Source organism: Pelecanus crispus, chromosome 1, assembly GCF_030463565.1.
Source record: "Pelecanus crispus isolate bPelCri1 chromosome 1, bPelCri1.pri, whole genome shotgun sequence".
In the NCBI taxonomy this organism is placed as follows: domain Eukaryota; kingdom Metazoa; phylum Chordata; class Aves; order Pelecaniformes; family Pelecanidae; genus Pelecanus; species Pelecanus crispus.
In genome coordinates, this window is record NC_134643.1 from 79,858,616 (window position 1) to 79,876,386 (window position 17,771).

A 17,771-nucleotide genomic window follows, 5' to 3' on the forward strand; every position below is an offset into this window, starting at 1 on the left:
TTTCAATATGTTCTGAAAAGCATCCGGTGGATGATCGCAGAACTGAGGAATAAGACTAATGGCAGGCTGTGTTAATACTGGGTCGTTTTACACTGTAAAGGTGGTATTTTGTGGCCTCTTCACTTCAAAGGTGGGAACTAAAAGAGGCTGAAGTGAAAAGGGGGGTGTCGATTAGCACCACCCTTGGGAGAGCAGGAATGAAGGTTGAGGGCAAGACTGAAGAAGCTGATGCAAGTGGTTAGGGAGGGGGGATTTTGAGAGAGGGTATTTCTTGGTAGCAGTGAGCCGGTGGGCTCTCCAGGCACAGCAGCTGCGGCACAGTGGTGGCAGGGACAAGGCAAATCTGTGCCCCAGCACAGCTGCTCCCCGGCCCTGTGGTAGAGGGGTGTCGCAGCAGATGGAGTTTGGGGATTCAGTCTCCATCCTCTCTGCTCACCCCAGGAGCCTACCCCAACGCAAGAGAGCTGCTGGAAGCCTCCTTGTATCCCCGCCAGAACAGAAGTCAGCACAGAATACAGCTTGGGCTTTTGAGGTGTTCATCAGGGAAGGAGGAATGTATAGTAGAACAGGTTATTCACAACCAAGAGGGAAACCAAAAGAATTTTTCAGGCAGGTAAGGCTGATAGGAAATCAGACAGCATCAAGATGCCACTGGACGAGGACACTTCTGTCACTTGTACAGTGTCACAGTTCTGCTAGTGGCAAGAGCTGTTTTGTTGCCAGCATGGTACTAGTGAATTACTGGGTTTCATTCTCCACAGTTGATATTTAGCTACCCTCCTTCACGAATATCAAAAATACTTAAATGGCAGAAAAGTAAATAAAGTCTTACCACAAAGTCTGGGCATGAGCAATGCTAAACATCACTGGCTTTTGCCACTAGTAGTATATATCCCATTTAGGAGACCAGTTCCAGAGGTAATTGGAGTGGGAGCCTGGAGCAGATGGCCTAACGTGCTGGCCTTTGCCAGTGGGTTATGAGCTTGATGCGATCGTGAATATGTAGTGAGGTAGCAGGCATGTTGCCCTTCTGAGGGCTGAAAAGACCTTGGCTAAATCCCAGCAAGGCAAGAGGGGAAACCCTGGAGCAAATCTCAACACGATAAAAATTGAGACCCTTCCTCCCGTTATTTGAAACATTTTTCTCTGATACAGGCCAACAATGACTTTGAAATAATATGTGCACCTTCACTAAGTCTTCTGAATTATTCCTATGTTATTTTTGTCTGGTTTTAATTGGTTGAATGTCTGTGGGCTCATTCTGCTGTTACTTGAGTCTTTGCAAGCTTTCAGATTCACTGCACGTGCTCTTGCGTTCATATTTGCATTTGTGACTTTCCTAAAGCTTTACAGGCCATAGCATATCTCCAAAGATTGTTATTCATTATTTAAAACCTGCTGAATGGGAATCCAAATTGTATGCATTCTCTGTTGGCCACGATTTATTTTCCATTCATAAACTTCTATCAAGTAACGCCAGGCAGCATTCAGGCAGTGCAGCAGCCAAGAGGTGAAGTAAGCCATTCACAAACAAGTTGCAGGCTGATAGTCACCCGTAGACACTGGTTGGTGAATCATACTGAGCAGTGAATACATCCTGAACATCAGGATCCTTCCACATGCTGAAGGAAGTGTTGCAATTTTACTCATTTGATCTGCAATATTGCTCTCTGGAGGCTTTCATCCCAAAGTGTTTCTTTTTACAATAGTTCAGGGGCATACTATGAAATCTGGAATTCTGCTAAATTCAAGCAAACTTCTTGCTGAGTATGGCATTTGGGATCTTAATTCTGCAGCAGGATATGTCAAACATATGGCCACATAGCAACATACTAAAATGTGAATTTACTTGGAGTTGCAAGAGGAATCCTACACGTGAGCATACAGGGCTCTGCTCAGACAACACAGGAGCATGGGCACCCTGCAGCTGTAAGTGGAAGGGAGACTACAACTCTACAGGGTTTTCCTGTCACCTCTGGGGCCTTATAAGCCCATTTGTGGGTGAAAGTGCAGAGTGAACAGCTAAGGGCAAAAGATTTTGGCTATGGGTGAATCTTACCATGTGAGTTATAATGTGACTTTTGCCTGGATAATGGCAAGTGCCAGGGAGGGGGTGAGGAAAGAGATACAAACCTCTTCACTAGAAATATTTCTTGTTGCAAATATTCTGGAATAAATATTTGAGAGTCTCAGTTTCACCTTTTTCGTAACCCTGTTGGTATTGCTTAGATGGCAGTGACACCCTGTGGTACCAGCCGCTGGTGCAGCTCTCAGCAGCAGTTCGTTCAGGAAGTCAGCGTAAGATTGCAATAACAAAAAGTCCAGGGATGTTTTTAGCACCATGCTCTAACCAACTGAGCTAACCCGGCTGGTCTTTAATTCATCTTCATGGACTGCATCCTCCATGCTCCCTGACTGCCTTTGCACTAAGCAGAATGTACCTTTCTGGATTTAAATGTCCTGGAAGTAGCTATTGCCTCTTTCTGAGCATTTGTGCAGTGCCTGCATGGTGAGTCTCTCCGGTTCGACTCACATCTCTTAGCTTTACAATAAGAGGAATCAGCTGTAGTAACAAACCAGTATCATGTCATGGTGCACCTTTGCTATATAACTTAGTGAAAATGCTTGCTGCCTCTTTGCTTGCCCGGGTGAGCAGCGAAAGCTTGTGGTCGGAGGGGACAGTGCTCATCTTGGCTATTTTCTGTCTTTCAGGGGGTTCACGAGTCTAAAGGTGTGACTGAAGATTATTTGAAACTGGAATCCCTGATCCAGAAAGTCGTTTCTCCTTACTTGGGCACGTACGGTCTGTATTCCAGTGATGGACCCTTCACGCACTCTTCCTGTATCTTGGGTAAGAATAACAAGAGACTCGATTTGACACAGCACAGAGGGCTTCACCAAAACCTGGGTCCACACAGGGCCAGGGCCCACACGAGAGGAGACTGCCAGTATTGACGCAACGTGGTCAGGCTCTTTTTTCTAAGGCCACGCTCTTTGCAATGTGCAAAGTCACAGTGAAACTTGCCAGTGACAGAAGATGAAAACAGATCATCGTAACAGTGCTCATTAATAAATCTGTGAATCTAGAGTGTGTTTAGCATTTCCGTTCTGCCTTTTAATGAGAGCTCTAACACAGGATGCTTTATGGACAGTGAGAGGAAGAAGCAAGTCATTTCTAGAGTGCTCAGTAGCGTCTGTTCATTAGTGCACAAAGCTCATACAAAGCTATTTAAAGCAGGGAAGAGAGTAGGAATTTGTCTTAGAGAAGACTAAGTGATAAGCCTTCAAACATGTAAAAGCTTACTGCAGAGTAGAAGGTAATAAGCTGTTCTCCATCCCACTGGAGATAAGAAAAATAGAGTGGACCACACATAGCGGGGCAAATTCAGATTACGTGGAAGTAAGAGTCTCTAATGGTACATAAACTGCCTCTGGAGGCTGTTGAATTTTCACTGCTATATACATGTCATGTACATAGGCATCCAAAAGGAGCAAGGTGGGTAAATGTGGTCCTGCCTGGTGAGAGAGGCCGAGTGAGTGACCTTCTCAAGTCCCTTCCAGCTTATTTTCTATGATTCTTTGAGTTCTGAAGCATTCAGTGACTTCTGTGAAGGCAAGATTTGGCCAAGATGAAGGTCTTTTGAATATCCTACATAATAATTCAGTCTGTTGAAAATGCCAGGGGAATACTACCAGCGTAAAGCAAAAAGGCAGCGTGGTAGTACCTGAGTATTTTAATGTAAATACTGTGATGGCTTGCTTCAACAGAGAAAATAGAGGGGAAAATAAGTTCAGTTGTGTGTTTTCTGTGCGGTCAATTTAATACAGAAATGGTCAATAAGGTAGTGGATTTTCCCCAGAAGCTGAACAGAAAAATGGTTTTATTGCCGTACGTGTTCAAGAAACAAACCAGTTTTATGTGAATAAGTGGAGGCCAGTTATTTATGGAAAATGGTTCAGGATTACTACTTTATTCGTTGCCTGCCGTTAAAAGGCCACAAGCATTTAAATGGAGCCCCAAACTGACATTTCCTGAATGCAAGCTTCTGTATGTCAGGACAGAAAAAAAATGCACCCAAAGAGAATAAAACTCCAGTGAAGTGGGTTGTTAGAAAATAAATGTTGTATTATATGATTGCAGAAGATATGAAGGTTTTGGTAGACTGAGCACTTCCCCTTGCTGTGGTCTGTGGCAGTATCCCTGAATAGGTCTTACTAGAGTCAGTGAACCTGGGATCCAAGGGAGTTGAGTGCATAAGTCTCTGCTGCTTTTAAACTAATGCATCTAGTTCTATCCAGCTATTTTGGTAGTATGATTTAAAGCTGTGACATATTTTCCTTGGGACTGGTGAGGCCTCTGACCCCTTTTCTTCTCTGTCTGGCCAGCACGCCCAGCCTTCCCCTCCAGCCAAGCCTTGGTGTGACCAAAAAGCCACAGTTCTTGTGGCAGGGCAGCCCCAGGGAACCTATTCTGTTTGCCAGGTCAAACTCCTAACAAGGAAGAAGTCCAAAAGTGAACTTGGCTCAGCTGATTTCACTGCTGAGGCAGAAACAACTGCAAAATACAATCTTAAGTACAGAAACTGGCTTTTTTAGTAGTATAGCATATGATTGGAATTTGTGTCCAGGTAAGCGCATAATTATACATAAGTATAGTTTTAGAAGAGACTGGTATTTCTAAAGGAAATTGCGTCGTTTGGAGGGGAACATATACCAACATCCTGATTTAAAGCCAACAATTTATATGCAGTGGCTGCGGTTGACTTCCAGAGTGTAACTCATTTGCCTTCTCCAGCCGCGCCCCTTTCATGGGGATGGCAAAGCGAGAGTAGCAGGGAGAAAGCTTCAAAAGCGAGACCTATTATTCACACCACTTTTTTTTTTTTTTTTTTTTTTTTTTTTTTTTTTTTTTCACAAGTGAGTCTGTATAATGAAGTCTGCAAAAAGTTTTCATGATGATCATTTTGGTCTAGCTGCCAGAGAGCACTCCAGCCCTAAACCAGTGGTGGCAGATCTCCGTGCTGACTTGCTGCCACCTGCTGCTCATTCTTTGGAAAGAGCCTGCTTGGTTAACATCATCATTTATACAATCACTGCGGGATCAAGTGCAGGTTTGTTCCCCAAAAAGGTTGCTGGGGGCGCTGCCCTCCAGTTAACATTTCCAGACACCGACAGTGTGCTCTCCTTGTGTGGTCTCCGAACAATGCTTTGAATCTAAGTTTTTCCAGAATTATTAAGTAAGACTGCCTGTCTTAATCCCCAAATTTGAAGAGACGTGATTTTCCCAGGGTGGGTAGAAAAGTTAGATTTCAACTACTAGAAATTAGTGATGACCTTTATAGCCTGAACAAGAACAGAATTGCACTTTCTGTTCTTGTCTAAAGAAAGTATTGCAGTTGTGTATCAGGTCTCCCACAATATTTACTGGTTTACTCCCTCTGCTGAAGTTGTATGAATAGAAGGCCATCTCAGCTGTCATTTGTCAAGATATGTTTGAGGTCTAAAGTATGCTAAAGAAATCTAGGAAATCTGAATCCCATGGATCTATAAAACCAGCAAAATGTATTCTTTTAAAAATGTTTTTGTCATTCAAGAAAAGCTCATGAATATTCAGGCCTTGACTTTTCTTTTGAACACTTGTAATTATTAGTACCACAAAAATGGGAGATTTTGTAGATATTACTCTGGATCTTTCTCTGTTTACAGAGAAGCGGTTCTTCAGGCGTTCAAAATCGGGTGACATCCTTGCCAAGAACCCCGTGGTGCGATCAAAAAGCTACAACAATCCACTGCTGACACCAGTGGCCGAGTATGAAACCGAGGGCATGGCTGCCAATGGAACGGGCATCCGAAGGCACTCTGTTTCGGAAATGACTTCCTGCCTGGAGCTACAGGGGTACTCTAACCTCACCACCATCATGGACAACGGTTCCAAGAGCTCCATGACGGCCACAAAAAGCTCGCTGTCAGGAGACCAGGAGAGGCCCAACACTGGGTCAGTGCAGTGCTCTAGCAAACTTGGCACAGCTGAGCAACAGAAAGGACTCTTCCACTCGATGGACGACCCGCACAGGTCTTTTGAGCTGGAGAGGGACTCTTCCTTGATTCCAGTTCCCTCTTCCAGCCCTGAGAACATAGTGGATCAGATTTTGGAGTCGATCGACTCTGATTCTGAAGGCATTTTTATTGATTTTGGCCGAGGCTGTTCCAATTCATCAGCATACAATGTGGACGTGAACAGACAGAGCATCATGTGAAGGACATTGAGAGACAAACCTTGGGTTTTAATATTATATATGAAAGTTACTAATGCATTCAGTCGGACTATGGGCAAGCTATATGTGTCTAGGGCAGAACCTCTGTTGTAGGTCATCACAGCTGTACTGAAGTACACAAACACAAGTTTACAGAAGGCTGGAATCTGCTGTGAGGGGGAAGAAACTCCAACCACTTCTCCCTGTCCCTGTCACTCTGCAGTCAGATTTCCTATTGTCTTTATAAACTTAGGGGTTCATAAGCTGACAAGTGTCTGGTAAAATGCTATTAGTGCAGCTGGCAGTGTTTGTTCAGTAAAACAGCCTAGAAAATAGCTGTGTTCACTTTTAATTTTCTCAAGAGATTTCCTGTAGATGGCAGGTTGTTCTCTGAACTGTAACACTTCAGCCAGAGCAAAAACATAGCCTTTTAAAAAACCAAAAAACCCCAGAGGCTGTGGGCCTTCATGCCACAGAATAGAGTGATAAAGAAGTCTCTTTTAATCTTTTTCTTGTACATCTTGTATGCACTCCTTTGCCTAATGGTGAGCTAGAGTTCTTGAAGAAAGGCAAATAAACAGAAATATGCTACCTGATGTCACACGATGCCTCATGTCTCATGTTCTGTTTCACAGCCAATACCTTGTGTCTGTGAGAGAGTTGTCTTGAAACTGGCTTTTAAGACACTGTTAATTTGCTCCGAACATGGCACTTCCAAGAAATCTGTGCACTGTTGACTCCTGGAGCATCCATTGTATGGAGAGATTCCAGTAGAATTCAACTTATTTGTTTCCTAAATAAATAAAAATATGGCCTCTTGGTGGAAATCCTCATTATATATATATATTCTTAAAGAAATACAATAATGCATATGCTGCCAATTATCTATTGATACTTGGGGAGCGTGAACCTTGCAGCTCTTCTCGTCCTGAGCACGCCCAGCTCTTTGATTCTCCCTTGCAGTAACATGGTGTTGTAAGAGCTGTGCCAGTGGTTTTACAGAGGATACTAAGGTGAAGCAGAAATCCTGATGCCTGATAGATTTTTGATCAGATGGTTTTACAGTGAAGAAAGAGCTACTTCAGGTTACTCCATTCCAGGCATCTCCTCTGGAGGAGAGTCAGTCGGTAACTCCTGAGCTGCTCAGCAGAGGCTGGTCATCAGTTTGGTCTGACAGTGCCTGGTGCTTAGCTCAGGTGCTTGAGGACTCTCCAGCTTTGCTCTGCACTTGCACTGCTGACCCCAACATTCGCCAAACTCTTCCCCAGGTTTTTATTATGTTTCTAGGCTCAAGACCCCACTTCTGATAATTTCTTTTGGCCTCACTACTTGATCTTTTGGAAAGTGTGAGCTCAATCTTTTGCTACTGCCCTGCTTCACTGCTGGAGATTTCAGCTTCCAGATAGATGTGCAGCCTCCCCATAACACAGAAATTTGAGAACCTCAGAAGCCAGCTGAGGAAGGAGCCCCATAAATGAGGCAGAGGTTTGGTGTCTGTTTTGCTTCTTTGTGTTTGGCATGTTCAGCTGTGCAGCCTCCCCTACAGGTAGGCACTTAAGTTAGGTCATACTTAAAAGTTTCTTTTACACAGAGATAAATAATTGCTTCTATGTCCCAACAGTCTCAAACCTAACAGCCAGGGAGAACCCCTGGATGGGACCATCTGATGTGGGGCAGAGTCAATGCGGAGGTACTTAACACCAACTGGCAGAAATGCAGATGCAGCAGAACATACTCTCAGCGAGAGCAACTCTGCTGCCCGGGGGGATCTTTGAGGTCCAATAAACAAAGTGGCTTAGGATGCAGGCACCTAACTAGCCCTCTGGATGTGCAACTAAAAGTTGCAGATTATCAGGTCACCCGTTTGGCTGCTTCCTGGCCATGGCGACGCCTGTACAATCCCGCAGTTGTGCACTGGGGCACACTCAGGAGTACTTCACTCCTGATGGGGCTGAGTGTGTTGGCAGCTTGCTCACATCCGAGGTTTATCAGGTTCCTACCAAACGGTTGGTGCTACCAGTGGGTGTTTGCCCACGCTCTTCTAGCTGTGGGGCATGATGAGCCCGCAGTCGCAAGGCACATTTGTTGCCACATTTGGCCCTATGCAAACCACAGGAGAGAGAAGAGGTCTCACTGAACTTGGATCCAGCATGCGACAGGATCGGTGATTTCCAAAAGTGTCCTAAAGTGGTGTAAGCCCCCAAGCTGGCACCCTCAATCTCTACCCTTGTTCCTTCTGACAAACGCTGTTCTGTTTCCTGAATTATTATTTAGGTTGGGGAAAAAGATGATCCACAGCCTTGTTCTAAGAACATAGTGCAGGGCAGGAGAAGATAGATTAAACCCCCTACAAGAAAATTTAAAAGATACAGTGGATCAAGACCTCTGCACACTTTCTTCCCTTAGGGAACATTAAATGTAATAAGAGTCATAAGCTTACTTAATTATTCGGGAATATTTAAGCACAGTTTCAACTAAGAAGAGAAAGGGACTGCTAGGACCCTTCCCACCTGAGCTTTTGCATCCCTTATGATAGGAGACCTTGAATCCCCTGGTATGGTGGCCATGAACTAACCTCTTGCACCTTGCACACACGAAGCTAGCGAATGAAAATCCTCCTCCAGCTGTTTTAGAAGGTTATTTAAAGACTGGGTTCAAGACGGTGACCACATAAGAGGAGTATTCCTAACAGCCACCTCAGAAAACCTCAAAGAGGAGCAGGATTTAGGAAATAGTCGTCTTCAGCGTTTCCTCTTGGCCAAGGCAGGTAGCCTGGCACCTGTTGTAAAAGCCTGTTCTTGGACACTTTGCCTTCCCACATGCTCTGCATGGGGAACCAGGCATCCCAGAGCGTTGTAGCATTGCAGCCCAGCACTTCCAATCTAACTTCCACATTTCTAACTCTTAAAGAGGGCTCTTTAGGGTCAAAGCTGTAGCAGCAGAAAGATCTAATGTAGGCTTTCATTAGCAGCATGTAGACTCTTCAGCAGATACAGACCAAGCCCTGTTTACCAGGACCATGCTGGAGCATGGGAGAAGAGAAAAGCAAAGTACAGCCAAGCCCAGTCCAGCACCACCCCGCCCTGCCCCCAAAACTGTGATTACTAGCTGTGGTAGGGTTGAATGAGTATGTAAGGAAATTGGGCCCAGACCTGGTGGGATTCATTACTTGTTGTTATGTGTTGGGCTGTTCTGTGAATACTGCTGAGCTGAAGTAAAAGGCTTGTATTTATCCTCTTTAGGATGAAGAGGCTCTCAACTGGCTTCAGTTAAAGTAAGTTGACTTGATGATGCTGTAATGGAATAGGCTGAGCTCTGCTGTTGCTGTGGTTTAGAGCTTGCTGAACTAAACTTGCCTCTGCTAGCAAATGTGGTATTCACAAAAGTGTTTTGTCTGCTATGCTAAAGCTCTGTGACTGGGGTAATGACTAAAGAAGGAGTAAATGCATTCTGACTTGAAGGGTTCAAACTGCAGTTTCAGGGCTATCTTTTAATTACAGAAAATACATAAAACTTAGCAGGCTTGCTATGGCGAGCCTGAAAAATCTGAAGTCAAGAGTTAAGTTCCTTGCTGCAATGGTGATAGGGTGGCATTTTGTCTCTCCTTCAAGTTTATATTAAAATATGTAGGCAGATATGACTGTAAATTGAAAAACTGGGTGTGGTGGTCTAGCTAATTCCTGTGAAAGCCACCATCTCTGTTGTCCTCAGAGATGAGGTTTCTCACCAACTTATTCCCCAAGAAGTGGCATGACTGAGGGCACTACTGTAGGATGTAGGTGGAGCTGTGCTCTACCTCTGTGCTTTGAGCCTTTTTGCAGGTCTGGTTTGTAGTTGCAAGATCATGTGTGTGAATGTGCAAGGTGCGGAGGGGCATGGAGTCGGACATAGCCCTGGGAGGACAGATCATGCGAGTGATGCTGAGCCAGGTGTGTGCGGGCAATCAAATCCCAGTGTGCCAGTGTTCAGTGACCTTAAATGGTGCACAGATGTGACACTACCCTAATTTGTGATCCTTCTGCTAGTAATCCCAAAGCAGGCAAGTCAGGGATGTGGTCGTCTTAGAGACAAATCATGGAGTCATTACAAAGGAAAAATGTGTTATCAAAGAGAATAGCACAGGTTCTTGCCAAAATACATTTATGAAGCGATGGCTTTCAGCTTTCAAATGTTGCTATATGGCAGTGTCCCAGTGCACCAGTGATACTCAAGCTTTGTCCCTAAGGGGGCATTCTCTGTATGCCAGTTACTCCTCTCCACCCTTCCTTTGTTAGGATAAACTGTGGCATTTTATATCCTAATCCAAAAATGAAAAGCTCTCTGCTCTTTCCGTGGTTGGGATGGGTTCCAAAACCCTATGAGGGATAATACAGAGCAACAGATAGCACTTACAGCTCCTGTCATCTGGCACTGCAGGGTGAATGTTATGCAAGCAAAAGAACTGGGAGACTAACCTAGTGAACAGCTGCTGAGCTCTTTGGAGAAGTAATACAGCTCCCTGGAGCACAACTGGAAATAGCAGAATAATTGGCTGCAAATAATGCTGCCCAAATAGAGGCCTTTTTTTTCATAGAAATGGGGAAAATTACTTTCCATTATTCAATTAGCTCCTGGCAAGCTGGTTTTGATAGTGCTTTTGACTAAAACGTGCTTGCTGATACGGTCTGAACTGCTAAGCTGTGGTGACAGGAGAGCTATGGGCTACCTTCTAGGGCCGCCATAGAGACATGCGAGTATATGAACATATCTGATGTCTCACTAAAGTTCTGATTAGAGATGTATGGATTGCCCCTTTATTAGGATAATAACCTGTAAGAACATCTTGGAAATAAAGGTGCCAGAAAGCCCTTAGTGTTATTTTCAAGCTCTGGTCTGCAGAGGTGTGACTGTCATTCCAGAACTCTTCTCAAAGTACCAAAATTTGGGGAGGGGGCAGGGAGCAGAAACCCAGATATCAATCGAGCTGGCAGTGCTGCAAATAACCTATGCAGCCATTTTAATAATAAATAAATCCTTGCCACCATGCCCTCCAAGAGAATAAAATGCTTGATTTACAACTGAAGTCTTGTTCGCACCTTTCCACAAAGGAAAAAATACACTTCTAAAAGGGGAATAAATATATTTGCCTCAAAAATGCTTCTAACATCCCTTTCTCTTCACATGATGTGGTAGCCACAGCAGCAGATTGCTGTGCTCAGTGGTTTGCAAGTTTCTAGACTCCTCTTCCTGTGCAAAGGGAAGAGACTACTCAGGGCTCAAAGAGCTGGCCAGCATCTTGAGCTGGGTGTAGAGTGGAAGGCGCCAAGTCTACCCTTGATTTAGTCTAGTCTGCCCTTTTTAGTCTAGTCTACCCTTGATTGGTTTAGAGTAGACTTGGTAGTGTAGGTTAATGGTTGGACTGGATGATCTTAAAGGTCTTTTCCAACCTAAACGATTCTATGATTCTATGATTCTGTAAGAAAGCAGCCTGTGCCATTGTGTCCTCTAAAATCCAACTTGGGTTAGAGCTGCTCGAAGCAGTGTATTTGTCTTAACTGGCAGCAGGCTTCAGAAAACCACAGACCACCTGATATTTGTTGGGCTGCTGTGGGTCAGCTGCCAGCCCATCCTTCCCAGGAAGGTGATGTGGAAAAGAGCTGCCAGGGAGGAGCTGCTGGAGGCATCCAAGGCTCCTGGTCCCTCTGTATCGCCTGAAGGACCTCAGGCTTCTGCCTGTTTTCTGATGTTACCGACCGATAAGGGATCTCTGAGGGACTGAGGTTATACCAAATGACCGAACTCCCCGAGCCATTGAGAGAAGTGCCAGAAAGTGGTTCAAATATTTTGTGTGGTCCCAGGATACTGCAAACAAGTGGACACAAAACTCTCTCAGGTGCTCTGTGTTGGCCTCATTGCTCCATCAAAACAGATGGTTAAACTCAACTGGTTTAATCAGACTCAGAATTAGGCTAATGCATCATCTCTCTGAAATCCCCTACCTGGCTTAAAGCTGCTGCTTACTCTGTATCACCCTCAGAAGCCACATTTTGGGGAGATCTGCAGAAAGGATTTAGCTTTGACCTACTATCTCAGTGTCATAATTACGCTGGCATTTTAATATTCTTCAGGCAAGTAACTTGACTAGTAATTAAATAATTAAAATAGCCTATTCTTTCACAAATGGTGTACCCCTCAGATCTTGTAGTGCATAATTGGATTAGCAAACTGGCTGCTCGCCTACCTATAGCAGGACTGCCTACCTGAGAGAGGAACTGCCAGGATGCTCTGCCAAAGCCAGAGGGAAGGGAAAACTGGGTGTGTGAACAGTCATGGAACTGCTGGGCTAAAAAACCTGCCAGAAGTTTATTGTTAGTTAGCTGCCTTTGTAAAATGAGGTAGCGGGGGCTAAGTTTATATTTCTATTACTGAGGATCTGCGTCAGCATTTTCACCTTAAGATTGCTAACTCTTCCAGAACATACTTATTGCCTCAGTATTGTAGGATGATTTTTTTTTTTCCTCCCTGCAAAAGCGAATAGTTAGTCTTAGGCAGAGTTTTAGCTAGATTTCAAAATGCATTCCCTTTATAAACCCTAGCCTTCCAAACTCTGGGTTTGGAAATCAGGATTTGAAGGGAATTCTTAGGGCACTATTGTCTTTACAATGAAGATTAGTCTTGGGATCACACTGCTGGGCTGGAACTCAGAGACTGGGATAGCTTAATTCCACATCCTCCACAGGCTTTTTGCATAGATTTAAGTCACTTAATAGCTCTAGACCTCTTCAGAACATGGGGATAATGTTCTTACCTGTCTTTCTTACATTTTAAATTGACGACTCAATTGTCTGTTGCTTAAAGGTTTCATGATAAAGCATGCACAACAAGAGGAGAGGAGGCAGTGTATTGGAGAATGATTGAATGTAAATTAGCAATGCAACCCTAACTTTTGTGTATTTAACTTTGTTGCCGTCATATTCTTTTAATGTAGCTGCAGCACTGATTTAGGTCTATACAGGCTAATTAATTCTTATTTATGATCTATCTTCATGCCTTGATTGGCTTTCCTCCTCAACAGCAATCTTCACTGACATGTTTACAGTGACACTAGGCTCTGTTTCTTTAGCTGATATTACCTCTTTAATACTCTGTGAGCTTTGAGCACTTCATGGTTTTTTTTTTTTCTTTCAATCCGTGTTACTCTGTTCTTATCAGCATCAAGCTTCTTATTGCCCATTACTCTAAATAGTTTAGGTCCCTCTGAAATTCCTCATGTTCTGTCCTGAATATACTCAGTAACCCCCAGGATCAAATATCTCTGCTTCACACTTCATCCATCTCTTCCAATCAAAAACCTGAAAGGCATTAGGCTTGATTTCCAAAGAGGAAAATTTATCTTCCCACTTGCAGTAGTTTTGTGGAAAATTGAGATTGTAATGTTCTGTTCTTCATGATCACTTGAACTGTTTTTTCCCCAGATACAGATGCAAAGGTTGCTAGTTTATAAGTGTTTGGATCATGCCCTCAGGCTTGTGTTAAAATACATGTATGGTACTTGTGCTTTCCAGTTCTCCACAATAATGTGTGTCTTTCATAAATACTCCATTTGCTGTGAATTATTAAGCCATGTCATTCTTAAACTGCATGGGGATGCAATCATCTGGGATGGTAACACACTACAGGAAGCTGGAGAAGTTGGTAACCTCTTGGGGTATCCACAAGCAATCTCTTTACATGGTAAGATAGAGTAGTAAAAGTAGAAATGCAAATGCTGCATCTAAAAATTGGAGGCAGAATGGGATGTGGGTGCTAGAGCAGACAAAAGATGCAAACCATTTAACTGCAAAACTTAACTGACTCCAAATGCAGCTAAGATCTCACCCCACATCTGCACCAGCAGCTTTGCAATGTCCCTATTGTTAAACCTTGTTCAAACCTCCCCGGGGGAGGAGGGCAAACAGAAATTATTCTGAAGAAAATCTTGTACAGACCTCCAAGTGGAGAATTTTGAAGGCTTATGAGGGGAGGAATTTGTTAGGGTAAGGGTGGAAAACATTTTCAGTTTCACTAGTTCAATTTAAATCCCAATTTGTCATACAAATGTTCCAAATTTTTGGCAAAATTGGCTTTTAAAATTATTTTTAATTGCTTTTCGTGTCACCCATTCCAGGAGTGAGGAGTGGTGGCAGTTGAGTACGTTGTACTGCTAGCAAACCAGGCAGTACTCAAGTGGATAAAAGCTTTCTGAAGAAAACTCCAGCTTTCCAGGGCATGTTGACAGAGAGGAGGAAGAAAGGGTTTTGTTGCACAAGCATTCCTGCAACTCCCCTGCTGCTGTGCACAGCGAGGGGGAAGGCAATCAGCTGCACTCTCTGGGATATGATGAACATTGCTGAGAAAACCAGGCTTGGGATGTTAGTTATTTTCTACATTCACTTCTCTTTTCCTTGGGTCAAACACCAAGGGCTCTGTTCATGAACAAAACGGCATTTGGGTGCCAAGATCCAAGGTGACATTTGAAGTTTTACTCTGTCGGGTGCAGATACATCCAAACACATCTGGGGCAGTGCTAGTCCCCCTGTCTCATCTTTTTCTTCTACTTCCTATAAACAAGTAGTTACTGGTTACTGACAAACAGCCCTAGTATTTTGAAATTGGCCTTGTATGGGTCAAGCCCTGGAAGGTACTACAGATGCATCCACAGATCCATCCAGATACTTCCACTAAGCTCGTCCATGGAGCATCAGGGAGCCTCTGCAATCGGACACTGCAAGCATCCAGCGCAGCTCAGGATCTGGCCCTGTCATTCTGGGATCAGCAAATGATGAAGAAACAGAGGAAAACTGATGCCACACTTAGAAGGGAAAAAACCCTGCACATTGATGCCTCCAGTTGGCATGCACAGTCTGGAAGGACCACGCACATGGTTACTGGGCAGATTCAAGTGAATCCAACTTCCTGTCAGCAAGAATCGTTTAATGATTTGCTCACGCTGAAGAACTAATTTGATACTCTACCTTTTGCATCTTCCAAAAGTTATTCCTTAAATGTTGTGTGGGGGCAGGGGGTTCTTGGCTGGTAATGCTGCAGTTTAAATGCTTCATTTTTAAATGCTCACAGCAGATGTATCAGTCTTGGTTCAGGTTGTGGGAGTATTCAAATATAGCACCAAGTCACTGCTAAACAGTCTCATACATATGAAGATATGACTTCCTCCCCACCCCCTGCCTTACTCTTGAAACTGTCATATATTTTCCTCTTACTGGTTAAGTGGAGTTCAGGGATTTATGTGTGTAGTGGGTGGGGTTTTTTTACTTGTTTGTTTTTTCCCAGAGGATGCTTTAAATCAAACCTGGAGTCTTGCTTTTCTGCTCTTGGCACATGCTGGGATTATCCCTGTCTTTTCTAATACAGATGACTATACCATTCTTATTTCTTCTTTTGTGCTGTAACCCTGCCAGCTAGCTCATTGGGGCACTTTGTGACAAAAGCTGACCACTGGCTTCACGTAAGGAGATGCTCCCTCAGTGCTGTGCCAGTGGCCAGGCTGCATGTTTAAGAAGGGAGAAATAACTGTAAACAGGACTGACTCAAAAAGGCTATGCTGTTTGCTCTTTCCACTGGAATTTCTCTTTTCCCTCATTAATCTAGCTGCTGTTGCCTTTCTGACTGATCTTGTTGACTGTACAAGCTACAAAGAAAGACACCACAATAATCTTGTTAGGGTTCCGGATCTATTTCTTGGGCTCCTTTTTGCATGGTCAAGAAGCCCGTTGATGAGGGAGGTGAAGATGGCAAGGAGATGCACCCACAGCTGAGTGTCTCCTTGGAGGTACTCCTGTTGGAGCCTGGCTTGCAGAAGACAATTTCTCATCTCATACAGTCAAAAGTGGTGAAGAGCTTCCTTCAGCAACACCTCCTCCTCTCTCTTCTCCAGACTAAAGCATATGTAAAAACTACACAGAGTAAGGAGTCTACTCGGCATAAACGCTTCCCCTTCCAGCAGAGGCTTTTCAGGAGGGCTACGCAGTGCAGGGTTTGCTCAAGTCACTGCCACAGGCTGACATTTTCCCAGTGCAGGAGTCCAAAGGCCATTCTTGGAGGGGAGATCCTTCCTCACAACTGGCTGGGTAGCAGTCAGTCTTCAGATTAAGATTTTCTACAGTCTTTTTCTGCAGGATTTCTATGGCCTCTGTGATTCCTTGGGTGAGCAGTGATATCAATCCTACACCATTTCCTATTGGGATGAAGGGATCCTGCAGGTCCACTTTGCCTTTCTCCATGTGCTCTCCAGGCCAAAATGCCTAGTCTATAGCAACAGGTCAAATAAATCCGCATTCCTGCCTCCAGGTGCTGGCCCTCAGGAAATCAACGTATTTAAAATGTGAATTTATTACTGACAGTGGCAGTGCTAATGTCTCCTAGATGGTGTGCCCCTTCCTCACTGCAAGGCTGTTGTGGAAGTAGTGTGCTCCCTGGTCTGGGGTGCAGGTCCTCTTCTGGGACATGCTTTCTGCTCCAGAGCAGTGTGGTGCTGGGCTTGCTGCCAGCATGCACAGCACCTGCACTTAGCACCACAGGGAAATAATACTCAGAAAAATGTTAGTGAGGGTTGTACAGTTTTGTGAGGCTGGGCCCTGTTGCCCCTAAAGAAAAACCGCCCCATTTACTGGTTCCAACAGCTCAGTCTTGAGCCTCTTTTATCAAGAAACATGGATCTTCTGTGCATATCTCAAGATCACTCAGCGATAGACATCACTGCTTCTCTGCAAGCTCAGTGGTATTGCAGCTCCCTTTAGGTGCTTCCTGGTTTTGCAGTGGATTAGAGCTTGTACAGTATTACTGTGTTACTATCCAAACTGGCCACTGGATTGCACCATTGCTCCAAATAAATGCATCCGAAAGCAGTGCAGCATCTGAGAGTAGAGGAGCCAGCTCTGTATAGAAAAGGCCTTTTGTGTTCTCACTTTCCAAAGTCCCTCTGAGAGAACAGCAGCAACATGCTGAGCTTGCTACAGGAAAATCAGTCTCTGATCAAACTTGTGTCTTCATTTGTGGACTGACAGGGACTGAGAAACATGACAACCTCAGCACCCTTTGATTTCCTCGGGCCCTGGTTCCTGTGGCATACTCAGGCACGCAGTCTGGTGATGAGCTGGGCAAGAGCTGCTGTGTGGTGTGTCAGAAGAGCACCACTTCTGTGGTCTCTCATCTCATGGTGAAGGTGAGAAGATTGAGCAACTTGGAGAACTAATTGCTCTTTCAAAAGACCCTCATAAGAGGAAGAAACAGCAGAGGGGCAGCACAGAAAGGCAGAGTCCAGGCTGCCCAACACAGCCATCACAGCAGGGCCATCTCCTGGGATGTGGAAGGCCTTTTTAATGAACTGGAGCAAACAGCTCTTGCAATAGCTGTCTTCCTTCCACCCTGCATGTCACCTCTCTAACCTCAGGCATGTGTGGAGTTGCTGATGTCTTCCCTATACCCCAGCCCAGGAGCCAGCAGCCTGAGACACGGGTGCTGCCACAGGGCTGCTGAAGC

General features: G+C 44.4%; 1 protein-coding gene across 1 annotated transcript in view; it reads left to right on the plus strand.

The window, feature by feature from the left end:
- Positions 1 to 6,257, plus strand: part of PRR5 (proline rich 5) — a 53,648-nt gene extending 47,391 nt beyond the window's left edge. The window contains exons 7-8 of the mRNA XM_075716158.1: positions 2,713 to 2,851; positions 5,707 to 6,257. Of these exons, the coding sequence (XP_075572273.1) occupies positions 2,713 to 2,851; positions 5,707 to 6,257 (690 nt within the window). The remainder of the gene's footprint in view (positions 1 to 2,712; positions 2,852 to 5,706) is intronic.
- Positions 6,258 to 17,771: the final 11,514 nt, after the last annotated feature.